Genomic DNA, 13349 nt, shown 5'->3' with positions numbered 1-13349 from the left:
TCTACTTGAGCCCTTGGTATAAGCTTCTCTTTTTTCCCTCCCTCCCTCACCCTCATGAATCCTTATTCAATTATATATTGTTATTATCATTTTGTATCTTACACTGTCCATTGTCTCCCTTCACCCAATATCTGTTATTCATACCCTTTGGGGGTGGGGGCGATAGATCCAACCTTGTGACTATTTAAAATTTTAAGGCTAAGTGAAATACTATTATTATTATTTTAGAAAACCACTTTTTGCTGAAAGGCTCTTTGGCTGGTGCAATTTCCCACATTTCCATCATTTTGCTTGCAAACCACCCCAAAGTCTTATTTTCTCTGTTATACATTGTTTTTGACAAATTAAGAATCCTAGGGTGTAATCACACAGGGCACTGTCAGGAATTATGAATAGCTAAATGATTATTTAAGGCATTGCTACTTTTCTCCTTGTGTTTTAAAATTATTTCTAACAGTTTCTAAAGACACGGTCACACCTCCCTGAGCATGTCTTCTTCACGTGGCACCCTTGCCAAGAGCTCCTGAACTTGTGTCCAGCCTTTCACCTGAATGTGGACCTGGTCTTGGCAGATCCACCTGCAGCAGCAGCACCTGCTGCTGCTTCTGTTGCTTTTCGAAGTAGGCTCTTTTTTCTCTTCTCTTCTCTTCTCTTCTCTTCTCTTCTCTTCTCTTCTCTTCTCTTCTTTTCTCTCCTCTCCTCTCCTCTCCTCTCCTCTCCCATCTTCTCTGCAGTTCTTCTGAACTAAGATTTATACCTGATGTCTGTGGAGCACTGGATCGACCTTGCATACTGAGTTGAATTGTCCTGTGGAGATTGGGTTCTTATCTTCCATGCTTATTTCATGGCAACTTAGTGCCAGACCTTTTGCAATTCCTCCTCCTCTTCACCTAACATTCCTGGGCCAACATTTGCTTCCAAGACTCGTTCCAGGGCAGTTTTCTAGACTCTCTGATCTTCTAATTCTTCTCCAATAAGGTTTGGTCAATGCATTGATTGGACCCTGATCATCTGCACAAGTTGTTCACTTTCACAATCTGTCAGACCACCCATAACAACAAACGTGGAATAACCTTCCTGTTATAACTGAGCCAAGAAAAGTGTCAGAAATGTGTCCGATATTAATTCTGCACTTGTCAAGAGAGAATTCCAGCAATGCCACTGTTTCCCTAGTTTTCTAACTGTAGACCTGTCGTCTTCATAAGTGCATGTAAGTGCTCTCTTAGTTATAGGATCCACCCTGAACCTCTGATATTCTGGACTGTTGAACAGGATTAGTTCTAAACCCCAAACTCTCAAGGCATTGCTTATAACTCGGATAGAGGAAAACCCACTGTTAGCCATACTTCCAGAAGGCTGCTGCCAAAGTGTGCAGTAGTCTTCACTCTTAACCCCTCTGTCCTCCATCCTCTCCTCTTCATCCAGCCGACGGGCACTTGATGATACCCCCACATGGCTGACATAGCCCCCTTGCAATAGACATCCCCGGCAATGATGAGCACAGAGTCAGCATTCTTGTTTCTTGTGGACAATGGACTCCAAGCTTATTTGTCTGGAGGAAATGCGGCCCCCCCACCCCGCCCACCAACCCTTTATATCTAACCACCCCCTCTTGCTCACTGAAAGATTATTTTTTATTTTAAAAACTGTAAAATATATTTTTATTTAACACTTCATTTTCCCCCTTCTTTATTGGATGATCAAACTTCTCTGTTTTCGTCAAACAATTTGACCAAATCTTGACTAGGAAGGTAATTTATCTCCCTACAAGGATGCGAGATAGGAAGGTGAGTCTCATAAACCCCGTGACCTGTCATGACCCCCTTGAATGCAATCCCTCAGTGGTGAACTCCGTACCTTTCCCTGGAAACCACCAGTCTGTTCTTCTTTAAGCCCCTCCCCCCCCGCCCTCACCTACCCATGGTCTGAGCCATTCTTTCAATGTTTCCTTTTAAGTAATCACAGAAAACTTTGATGGAGCACCTAGTTTTGTGCCAGGCACTAGAGGTCAAGGGCCTTTACTTGTATTGGTCTACTTAATGCTCAGAACAGTCCTGAACTTGGTCCAGGACAGGGTCACTATTTCCTATCTCATTGGGTCAATAAGTGGCAAATAATAAAGTATCTGCTGACTTAATTCATCCCACCTTTATGGTTCGCCTACTCCAGGTACCAGGACCCAACCTGGGTGCTGGGACACAGGGATAAGTAAGCATGATCAGGACCACCAAGGGAGCTCACTACAGCTTCCTTTTGGGAATCAACAAATTGCAAGAGTGTGGGTGTCCTTACATTTAAATAGTTCTCCTTGCCTTCTTCAGTTCCAATAAGGTAAAAGTTAAGTCCATATTTGAAGTCTTTGTCACAAACAAGCAGAAGCTCATCTCCAGGATATTCCTATAGAAATAGAACAAAAACAGAAGGTTAATATTTGAAGGACAATCAGATTTTCAGACACTGTGACACACAATTGTTATTTTTCTAGTAAATCAATCATGTAATAGAAAAGATAACCATACTGCCAATAATTGGTTGGTATTATTGTGGTCTCAGCTTCTGTCATGTTGGCCCCATTTCTTCTGCCATCCCCAGGATTGGTTACAGAGCAAAGATTTGTGATCCACGGGGTGTTCATTGGCTGGCTTTCACAATTAAATCAACGGGCTTTCCTTGCTAGACCATCCTAGTCTTGCAGCGCCGCCAAAGTCTGCGCCACATCATAGCAACACTTCAGCCTCTGACACATGGACCATGCTGTGCGACAGGACTTGAACCCGATGTCTTGCCTGGACGATGAGAATGCTACCACAGAACCATCACTGACTGCCATTGATTCCATGCTGATCATAGTGATCATAGTGGGTTTCTGAGACTAAGATTCTTTATAGGAGTAGAAAGCCTCATCTTTCTCCCAAGGAGCAGCTGGTGGTTTTGAACTGCTGACATTGTGGTTAGCAGACCAACCCATAACCACTCTGCCAACAGGGCCCTGAACTCCAGTTTACAAAATTATTAACTATAACAAGTGCTCAAAGCACAATGAGTCCAGGGAAGTTTACTGTGCAATTTAAGAAGCATTACCTTTTAAAAAATGCTAGCAGTCTAATTGACATATAAGTCACATGTCATACAATTCAATGGTTTAAACATATTAAAAAGAGTCATGCCATTATAGCCATGATGAATTCCATTCTTGTACCCATTATTATTAGCTCCTCATTTCCTGGATTTCATATCAAAACATACACACAGCAAAGAATGTCAACTACAATGACAAAATAAAACACGGGGAAACCTCCGTCAAAAAGAAAGCAGAAAATAATAAAACCTAGAATAAATTTAAAATGGGTCAAAAGGAGAACAAATCACAAGGTGTTCAATTTTAACTAACTGCATCTGCATTCCCGCACTTGGCTGCACTCTGTCTGACAGGAAGCCCATTCATAATCCTGGTCCATGGTCAGGGGGCCTCTCCGGAGGTGTAATCCACATGGGAATTCTGCGAATGGATTAAGAGCACTACATTTCTTTGGCCCTGTTCCTAAGAGCGTGTTGAAGGAAACTCAGGACCAACATGATGGGAAGCAATATGAGAAAAGGAAGGTGAATTTCTTTCTAGTTAGAACGGGGCACGACGCGCTTTGCTAGGAGTGGGACAGCACAGCCGGTTCCTGGCGAGGTCTTGTTCTGAGCAGGAGGCCGTCAATCAGGGCATCACAGGAGAGATGGACAAACTATCATTTACTTAAAGTAATGGGGGGCTGGGGGGCCAGACTTAAACTCAACACTCTCAACACATTTGTGGTATGGATCCACATTCCAACGAGGATGTGCGAGAAGGGTTATCATTGCTGATAGCAGATGGAGCTTGGCTCAGAGCAGAGATTACTAGAAAGATGTTTATTTGTTTTTATTGATTATGCAAAGGCACTCAGTTCTGTGGACCATAATAAACTGTGGATAACTTTTGAGAAGAATGGGAACTCCAGAACACTTCATTGTGTTCATGAGGAAGTTCTACAGGGACCAAAAGGTAGTTGTGGAAACAGAACAAGGGCATACTGCATGAATTAAAATCAGGAAAGGCGTGCATCAGGGTTGTAGCCTCTCCCTAGTTCAATCTGTATGCTAGGCAAATAATCTGAGAAGCTGGCTTATATGAAGAAGAATGTGACATCAGGGTTTCAGGAGGGCTTATTAACAACCGGGGATATGCACACGACACGCCCTTGCTTGCTGACAGTGAGAACTTTCAGCACTGGCTGATGAAGATCAAGGACTGCAGCCTTCAGTGTGGATTACAACTCAATGTAAAGAAAACTAAGTTCAACATAACTGGACCAGTAGGTAAAATCATGATAGAGAAAAAGTTGAAGTTGTAAAGGGTGTTGTCTTGCTTAGATCCATATTCAATGCTCATGGGAGCAGCAATTAAGAAATCAAACAAAGGATTACATTGGGTAAATCTGCTGCACAAGACCTCTTGGGAGTATTGAAAAAGAAGGTGTTACTGTGAGGACTAACTTGCCCCTGACCCAAGTCATGGCATTTTCTGTTGCTTCACATGCACGTGAACGTTGGACACTGAACACAGAAGACCAACAAAGAACCCATGCATGGGAACTGTGGTGCCGGAGAAGACTGTTGAAAGTACCGTGGACTGAGAAAAGAACAGACTTCTCTGTCTGGCAACAAGTATGCCCAGAATACGCCTAAGAGGCAAGAATGGCAAGACTTAGCCTTACGCTCTTTGGACATCGTGTCCGAGAGACCGGTCCCTGGGGAAGGGCATGCGTGGTACAGCAGAGGGCAGTGAAAACCCAGGAAGGCCCTCAGGGAGACGGGCTGACAGAGTGGCGCAGTAACGGACTCTGGGATAGGGACACTGCAAGGACGGTGCAGGACGTGCAGGGTTTTGTTCTGTTGTGCAGAGGGTCACGAGGGGTTGGAACCCGCTGGATGGCACTGACCCATGAAAAAGGAACCTTCTGAGCGAGGATTGAAAAATAAGATGGACGACTATATTTACCTGCACTAGTTTTTTGACTGGGTGGAAGTCAGACACAGCAGCTCTGTTTTGCAAGTCTTCGAGGATAGCTTCTCTTTTGATGAGTTTATAAGGCTGTTCATCTGTGATGTCCTCATCGATTCGGCAGCTAAATATCTCCTGTGTCTTGGTGGTTAAAACTAAAGGGAAAATTTCAGGATGACCTACAAGAGACAGGGCAGCATTGAATATAACCACTTTAAAGCTATTAATAGTTGGAAACATGCAATTGTTTACTTAAAGTAATTATCTTAATAAAAATGTAAAAGACCTTAAAAGAGTTTGTTGTTCATATTTCAAAAGGAAATATATTCAAGAGATCAGTCCAAGATGGTGGACCAGGCACTTTTACTAGTCAGACCTTCTTCAACAAAGTTCCACGAGAGCAAGTGGAAGAGATGCCGACGGCAATCCTGGAAAGGGAACGATAAAGGGGATGGTCCAATGCGGATTAAAGAAAGAGGCTGAACAACTCCAGCCAACAAGGAGGCAAGGGACAGTAAACTGCCAACTGGCCTAGCAAAAGGTTGCCAATCTGAATTACTGCAAGGAGTGTTGCAATTGAGGCAGGAACCAGACAACCTGTCCCATCTGCCCAGGACTGCACTGGTACACGCATCAGTGACAGGTGGTGACTAGACCGATGTGCTCTACTCTCTTACCCCAAACCATTGCTAGTTGACCAGAGCTGCAAGCTTCCTTTTCTGTTATATTTCTTCTTCCCTGGCTCAAACACACAGCTATTTTCTCCTCCTCCTCTTCTTCTTCTTCTGCTTCTTCTTCTTCTTCTGCTTCTTCTTCTTCTTCTTCTTCTTCTTCTTCTTCTTCTTCTTCTTCTTCTTCTTCTTCTTCTTCTTCTTCTTCTTCTTCTTCTTCTTCTTCTTCTTCTTCTTCTTCTTCTTCTTCTTTCTCTCTCTCTCTCCCCCCCCCCCATCAGTTAGGAGGCAGACACCTTTTTGTAGAGAAGGTAGATGCGGAGCCGTCATGAGTACCTGCTGCTCTGGGGGTGCAGGCGAAATACCAGGAGAAATGGACCAAGGCCATTGGGGCGTTCCAGGAGGGCAAAAAGATGTCCTCATGGCTACAGATACCGCCTCTAATGGCTACAGATACCGCCTCTAATGGCTACAGATACCGCCTCTAATGGCTACAGATACCGCCTCTAATGGCTACAGATACCGCCTCTAAGGGGCTTGATTTCCCTGAAAACCAGCACATCATCCATTATGATATGCCCAAGGAGACTGAACTATGTACACTCTATTGGACGCACAGGGCACTCTGGAAACACCGGCATCGCCACCACCTTCATCAACAAGGCCTGTGATGAGTCCGTGCTGATGGGCCGCAAAGCCCTGCTGCTGGAGGCCAAGCAGAGGTATGACAAGTCCATGCTGGACATCGGAGGAGAGTGGGCTGTGCCTTCTGCGGGGGCCTTGGCCATTGGATCACTGACTGTCCCAAGCTAGCGGCCATGCAGACCAAGCAGGTTGGCAACATCCGTCCCAAGGACTACCTGGCCCACAGCTCCGTGGATTTCTGAGGCATCTACACAGAAAGTATTAGTCAAAAACAAGGCTCCAGAAATCGACTCAGTGTCGATCGACATGTTCCAACAAGCTGATGAAGCACTGGAAGCCCTCAGTTGGAAGACAACCACTTGGCCAACTTACTGGAAGATATCCGTATTTGTGCCCATGCCCACGAAAGGTGGTGGCATGAAAGCCCAAACTATAGAACAACATCCTTGCTATCACAGGCACGTAAAATTCTGCTGAAGCGTGTCCCACCCAGGCTGTAGCAGTATACGGGCAGGAGCTGCTCCAGCATCAGGCAGGATTCAGAAGATGTGGAACAAAAGGTGTCATCGCTGACATCAGATGGCTCTGGGCTGAGAACAGAGAATACCAGAGAGTAGTTTCCCCTTGTGTCGTTGACCAGGCCACATGCCACGGCGTTGGACTGTGTGAGTAAAGTGGCCGTGTCCTCAGAGGTGGACAGCCTGTTCCTTCCTCATGGTGACTCTGTGATGTGACTTCCTGTGGGCGACCCTGCTGCTTGAAACACCAGAGGAACAGCAAGCCAGCACCGTGTGACACACCGACACACGTGGTGGAGAAGAACTGGCGCATTTGAATCACGGTGTTGTCAAAGCATGCTAAATAGTCCACGGACTACAGGGGGAACACACAAATCTGTGTTGGAAGAAGTACGGCTGTTTCTCTCGTCTTCCCCACAGATCTTTCCATCCTTTTTGTCCTTTAAATCACCATCAGCTTCTTCAGCAGCTCCTCCCAGTCCGGTCTCAGCTCTGTGTCTGCCACTAGACCTCTCTCCCAACTGCGTGCTCGCACGGCCCCAGGACCCCCGCCCTGTCTCCAGCCCTTTGCTCCTGGGTGCCTGCCACCCCTCCTCCCACTACTCAGTGCGGGCTATGGAGGGAGGTGGGTGGCCTCTCAAGTAGCAAGTTTGCTTATTTTCTCACAGAAGCATCTTTCCCCATGGACTCTATGAAAATTTCCCGGTAATATTTATGGTAGTCTTCAGGTAATTTGGGTATTTTTTAAATGACTTCATGCATAACTCTAACGCTCTGTGGAACTACATTGCAAATCGCAATCAGTTGGTGTCACAAGCTGGAATACAAGTTGTTCGTAATTAGGTATGCTCCTCTCTTTAAAAGAGTGTGTCTATTTAAAAAAAAAGTGTGTCTAGCATCGCACTTACTAACAAGTTGTTTGTAAATTAGGTATACTCCTCTTTTAAAAAAAAGTCCCTGCAGGTGTCTAACATCATATGTATGAGATGCTCAATGAGCTACTGCTGATGTGAGTCACACACGCAATCCTTTCAAACGACGTGCACAATAGAAACTCTGTAGTTTTGCCTTTGCATACCACTAGATGGAGCTGTAGGACCTACTACCGGGGCTAGTGCCTCTCTGTGCTAGTGACCCTGGAATTCAGACAGAGGCGTGCAGGGAGACCAAAACCTTCCCGCTATCTAAGAAAGTAGGATAGTTCTTTAACTAAGGCATTAGACAGTTAAGGTGCATCATTTTATAAGTAGCTACAATAACCTGCATATATTCAAAGATGCCGTTTTCTAAGTATAAGTATGCACCCGTGATCCACCACCACAATCAAGATAGGAAGCAGAGTCACCATGCCCAGGGGTCTCCATGTGCCACCAGTCCTGGTAGCTCTTTCCCACCCGTGAGCTGTCATGGACCTCTCTTCTTCCACTCTGGATTGGTTTCTCTCTCTGAATTTAAAATGGAATAGTTCTGTGTAACACACATGGGCTCTTTCCCAGCCTGGCTGCTGCTTTACTCAGCGCAGTTATTTCAAGATTCATCCATGTTTTACATGTTTTATTGCACTTTGACTCCTTTTCACTATTCCTGCCCAATAGTACTTCATTAAAACAAACAAACAAACAAACAAACATGAATTACACAAACACTTCTTAAGATTTGGGGCTCACACTGAGGCAAAGCACTGGGGGAGTGCAGCGGAACAGCAAGGGAATGGAGCGGCAAGGTCCCCAGAGAATGCTGAAGGTGGACAGGGCATGGTTCCCCAACAGACTGGACTGGAAGACACTCTTAGAGGCCAACAAACGACCTTTGAACTAACTACAAGCTTTTCTTTCTTGTTGTGTTTTGTTCTTTGTCAGTGGTTTGTTGTTGTTGTTGTTTTATTGCCTATTGTAGCTTGGTTTAGCTCTGTCTTGTTTTTGTACATGTTATTATCTCCGTTGGTCTGTCTAAATAAGATCGGCTGGATGAAGAATCTGTAGGAGAAAACAACAGGACCGACAGTTGCGGGGGGACATGGAAGAAGGGGAGGTGGGGGGAAAGGAAGTGGTGTTAACAAACCCAGGGACAAGGGAACAACAAGTGATCCAAAGTGGTGGTGAGGTGGGTGTGAGAGGTCTGGTAGGGCATGATCAAGGGTAATGTAACTGAGAGGAATTACTGAAACCCAGGTGGGGACAGGGCATGATAGTGGGACAAGAGGAAAGTCAAGGAAAATAGAGGAAAGAGCTGGGGGACAAAGGGCATTTATAGAGGTGTAAAGACATGTACATATGCAAATATATTTATATATGAGGATGGGGAAATAGATCTATGTGCCTATATTTATAGGTTTAGTACTAAGATAGCAGAAGGACATTGGACCTCTACTCAAGTACTCCCTCAATGCAAGAATACTTTCTTCTATTAAATTGGCATTCTATGATGCTCACCTTTCTGACACAACCTTTGAAGACAAAGTGGGGGAATGGGCAAATGTGGTGAAGAAAGCTGATGGTGCCCAGCTATCAAAAGATATAGCATCTGAGGTCTTAAAAGCTTGAGGGTAAACAAATGGCCATTTCCCTCAAAAGCAACAAAGCCCATATGGAATAACCACACCAGCCTGCATGATCACAAGGTGCTGAAGGGATCAGTTATCAGGCATCAAAGAACAAAAAATCATATCATTGTGTGCTCCCCCCCATGATACAATCGCTGAAGATAAATGGGTACATAAGAAAATGTGGCAAAGAAAGCTGATGGTGCCCAGCTATCAAAAGGTATAGCATCAGGGCGTCTTAAAGGCTTGAAAGTAAACAAGCGGTCATCTAGCTCAGAAGCAACAAAGCCCACATGGAAGAAGCACACCAGCCTGTGCGATCACGAGGTGTCGAAGGGATCAGGTATAAGGCATCATCAGAACAAAAAAAATCTTACCATAGTGAATGAGGTGGGTAGTGTGGAGTGGAGACCCAAAGCCCATTTGTCAGCCACTGGAGATCCCCTTTATGTATGGCATCAGATCTCATGCAAGCTCACCTTTTTTGGCAAACAGATTTCCAGGAGCATTTGCTGAAGACACTGTCCTTTCTTCATTGAATTGCTTTGGAACTTTCCCCCCCCCCCAGAAAAATCTAACCTAATCAATCTAACCTATGAGGGGGCTTCAAAATGTTTATGAAAAACTGGAATTGAAAGATAATGTAATCTTTCCATGAATATTTTTCAACCTCTGCATACATTCATAAATCTATTTTACATGCTCTATTTTATTGCGTTGATGTACATCTCAAGCTTCACAGTATGAGATACATGAGAGAGAGAAATAAGCTGTGGTGGCACAGTGATTCCTCATTAGGCTGCTAACCACAAGGCCTGCAGTTCAAAATCACAAGGTGCTCCACACAAAGAGTTCCAGCCTCAGAAACCCACAGGGCCACTCCAGGTGGAAGGGGTCCTATGGGGTCGCTATGAATTGGAATTTACTTGAAGGCAGTGGGTTCATGTTTATATGTATATATAAAAATTATATTTAATCTATAATTTACTTAATAAAATAAAATAATTTATTTATATGTATATATTATTTATTTGTATATAGGACATATAATTCATATATATCTTTATGCACACACATTGTGACTGCCTCTCTGTATGGAAAGGAGCACTCGTTACCTATATTAATTTATACAACAGTCTCATAAAGGTGTCACTCTCATTTTCCAATGTGGAAGCAGAAGCCCAAAGAGCCATTTGTGGTCATAAAGTCATGGAGTGGTGGGATTGCGATTTGAAGAAGGTCTAATTCCTGTGATACTATAACTTGTATTAAATATGACTTGGGAACATTACTTAACATTTGAGAGTCACAGGGTCTCTATCTCTATAATAGTCACAATAATGCCTACTTTGTGTAGTATGTGGGTCAAAAACTGGGCCGCTAACCATAGGGTTGGTGGTTCAAATACACCGGTTGCTCTTGTGGAGAAAGATGAGGCTGTCAGCTCCCATCAAGATTGACAGTGTTGGAAACCCTGTCAAAAGTCCTTGTCTAGTCTCTAAGATCCGCATAAGTCATGGCAGAGGCTTTGGCTGATTCTGCTAGAGAAATGAGAGGAATGTGCCGGGCAGACGGCAGTGTCTCTTAAACATTAGTTACATGGAAAAATCATATTACCCTTTAGCCTTTAGAAGTTTATGAACCTAGTCTGCTTTTCCTTTGGTTCCCTGGGAAGAGCCTGAATCTTAGTCCCCTGCAGTACAGAGTCAGGGTTCTGAATGGCAACTGGTAACGTGAGGAATCCACACCTATCAAGGAGAGGGGTCTCAAGTCAGAGGGGTGGAGGGATTCTTGTGGGGGGCCCTGTGTAACAGGGTGCTACATAAAAACCTACCCCCAAGGCTCCTCACAAGGATGAAGGTTGTTTTGTTTGTTTCATAAACAAATACATTCCTGTTTTCATTCTATTTCTTTGCCATTAAAACATCTCTGTAACAGCATTCTCAAGTTCATGGTTCTCCTACCTGTTCACTTATTCAGCCAACAAATATTCACTGAGCAGACATCGTGTGAAAAGCACGGTGCTAGTGTCAGGGCACACAACCTAGTAGGAAAACAGACCTTAAACGAATAAAATCCAACCAAACCCACTGCCATCAAGATGATCCCAACTTATAGTCATAGGACTCCTGATGCTTTGTAAATCGTTATGGAAGCAAATCGTTGCATTTCTTTCCTGATTAGTGGCTGATGGGTTTGAACTGCCAGCTTTCTGGTTAACAGTCCCATGCTTACCTGGCAGAAACACCAGGGCTTCTTTAAACAAATAAGGACACTCAAAATGTGTAAGTACAAATTATGATGTGTCATGTAGGAGAACAGAATGAGCGAAGAAAATTGAAAAAGTTAGAATGATGATGGTTTTTTAGATAAAACACATGGGGAAGGCAATTCACCCATTTACGCAATCAACCAATCAAGCACTATTTATTGAGTCCTCATTTTGCCTCAAGAATAATTCCAAGCTGTAGGTACAGTGGTGAAGGAAATAGATTTTGCTCTTCCTTACCTTCAACCCGAAGCCTCTGTTTTGTGTGTGTGTGTGTGTGTGTGTGTGTGTGTGAGAGAGAGAGAGAGAGAGAGAGAGAGAGAGAACTTGAATGCTGTTGTTATTGTTGTTAGATGGGCCATCCTCACAATTGTTAGGTTTGAGCCCATTGTTGCACCCCTCTACCAATCCATCTCGTTGAGCGTGTTCCTCATTTTCACTGCCCCTCCATCGTGCCAAGCATGATGTCCCTTTCCAGGGACTGGTCTCTCCAGAAAACAAGTCCAAAGCATGTGTGATGAAGTTTTGGCCTTGGAAGTATAGTGAGACGCATCAGGTGGTGTGATAGCTAGGTTTATTGTGCCAACCTGGGTAATAAGAACATGTGGGATTAATCAGGTTGCAGTTTGATTGGAGGGCAGAGAGATAAATGGCTCTGCAGGCTCCTCCCTCCTCTTTTGCTGCTGGTGGTCAGAGCATGCTGGAGCATGACTGCTGCTGCTGTAGCTAGTTCTCTGCCTCAATCTGTGAACTACACTACTTGTGGGCCAGTTCAACCCCTGGACCCTGTCGCTACAGCTTGAGGCTGCATTGTTTCTGTTAGATACCCCATTCAGGCCTGCTTCCCTAAACTCCTGACTGTTGCTGACCAATCATGCTGCTTGCTGCCTGTGGGCAGACTCTGCCTCCCTTACCCCGGGAGGTCTCTGCTTCCTTGACCTTGGACTGAGCAGCCCGCGTGAGTTGAAGGAATTCCAGTATGTTAACTGTTCCATGGAAGTGAGTTGAACTGAGCCCGCTGTACTGCTGTGTGGACTAATTCATTTTTATATTCCTTCTCACTGTATAAACTTAACTTTATATATATGTATATGTATATATATTCATAAGTGTCCTGGTTTTGTTTCTCTAGAGAACTCTGCCTAACACAGATGGGCTTATAAAAAAGTTTTGTTGTTAAAACTAACTGGAGCTATATTTTTCTATAAAATATTGCACAAAATTTTAGATTATCCTCTTGGCATTGCCCCCCTGGCATGTCATCTGAAGCATTGCACTGGTTAAATCTGCTGCACAAGTCGTCGTTAAAGGTTGAAAGGCAAGGATGCTACTTCAAGTCCTAAGGTGCGAGAGACCTGAGGCATGGCATTTCAGCTGCCTCATTTGTGTGGAACACGGAATAGGAAGGCTGAAGAAGAGTTGATGCACTCGATTTATGGTGCTGGCGAAGAAGATTACAAGTACCCTGGACTGCCCAATGAACAAACTCTGTCTTGAAAGAAGCATAGCCGGAATGCTCCTTAGAGGCAAGGATGGAGAGATTTTTGTCTCATGTGCTTTTGACACATCACCAGGCTTGGTCAAGTAGCGGGGAAGTGAAGAAGAGGACTATCAACAGGATGGACTGACATAGTGGCTGCATTGGTGGGTTCAAACAATTGCGAGGACAGCC

At 44.3% G+C, this 13349-nt stretch overlaps 1 protein-coding gene and 1 pseudogene across 1 annotated transcript in view; both read right to left on the bottom strand.

The window, feature by feature from the left end:
* Window positions 1-6091, bottom strand: part of DNAI3 (dynein axonemal intermediate chain 3) — a 64461-nt gene extending 58370 nt beyond the window's left edge. Inside the window, exons 1-3 of the mRNA XM_075538980.1 lie at window positions 6040-6091; window positions 5030-5211; window positions 2293-2397 (exon numbers count right to left, since the gene is read on the bottom strand). Of these exons, the coding sequence (XP_075395095.1) occupies window positions 2293-2397; window positions 5030-5211; window positions 6040-6091 (339 nt within the window). The remainder of the gene's footprint in view (window positions 1-2292; window positions 2398-5029; window positions 5212-6039) is intronic.
* Window positions 498-1922, bottom strand: LOC142429065 (ataxin-3 pseudogene; annotated as a pseudogene).
* Window positions 6092-13349: the final 7258 nt, after the last annotated feature.

This window comes from Tenrec ecaudatus, chromosome 1, assembly GCF_050624435.1.
Source record: "Tenrec ecaudatus isolate mTenEca1 chromosome 1, mTenEca1.hap1, whole genome shotgun sequence".
Lineage (NCBI taxonomy): Eukaryota > Metazoa > Chordata > Mammalia > Afrosoricida > Tenrecidae > Tenrec > Tenrec ecaudatus.
The sequence above is the reverse complement of the archived record's forward strand: the minus strand, read 5'-3'. Positions and strand labels throughout refer to the sequence as shown.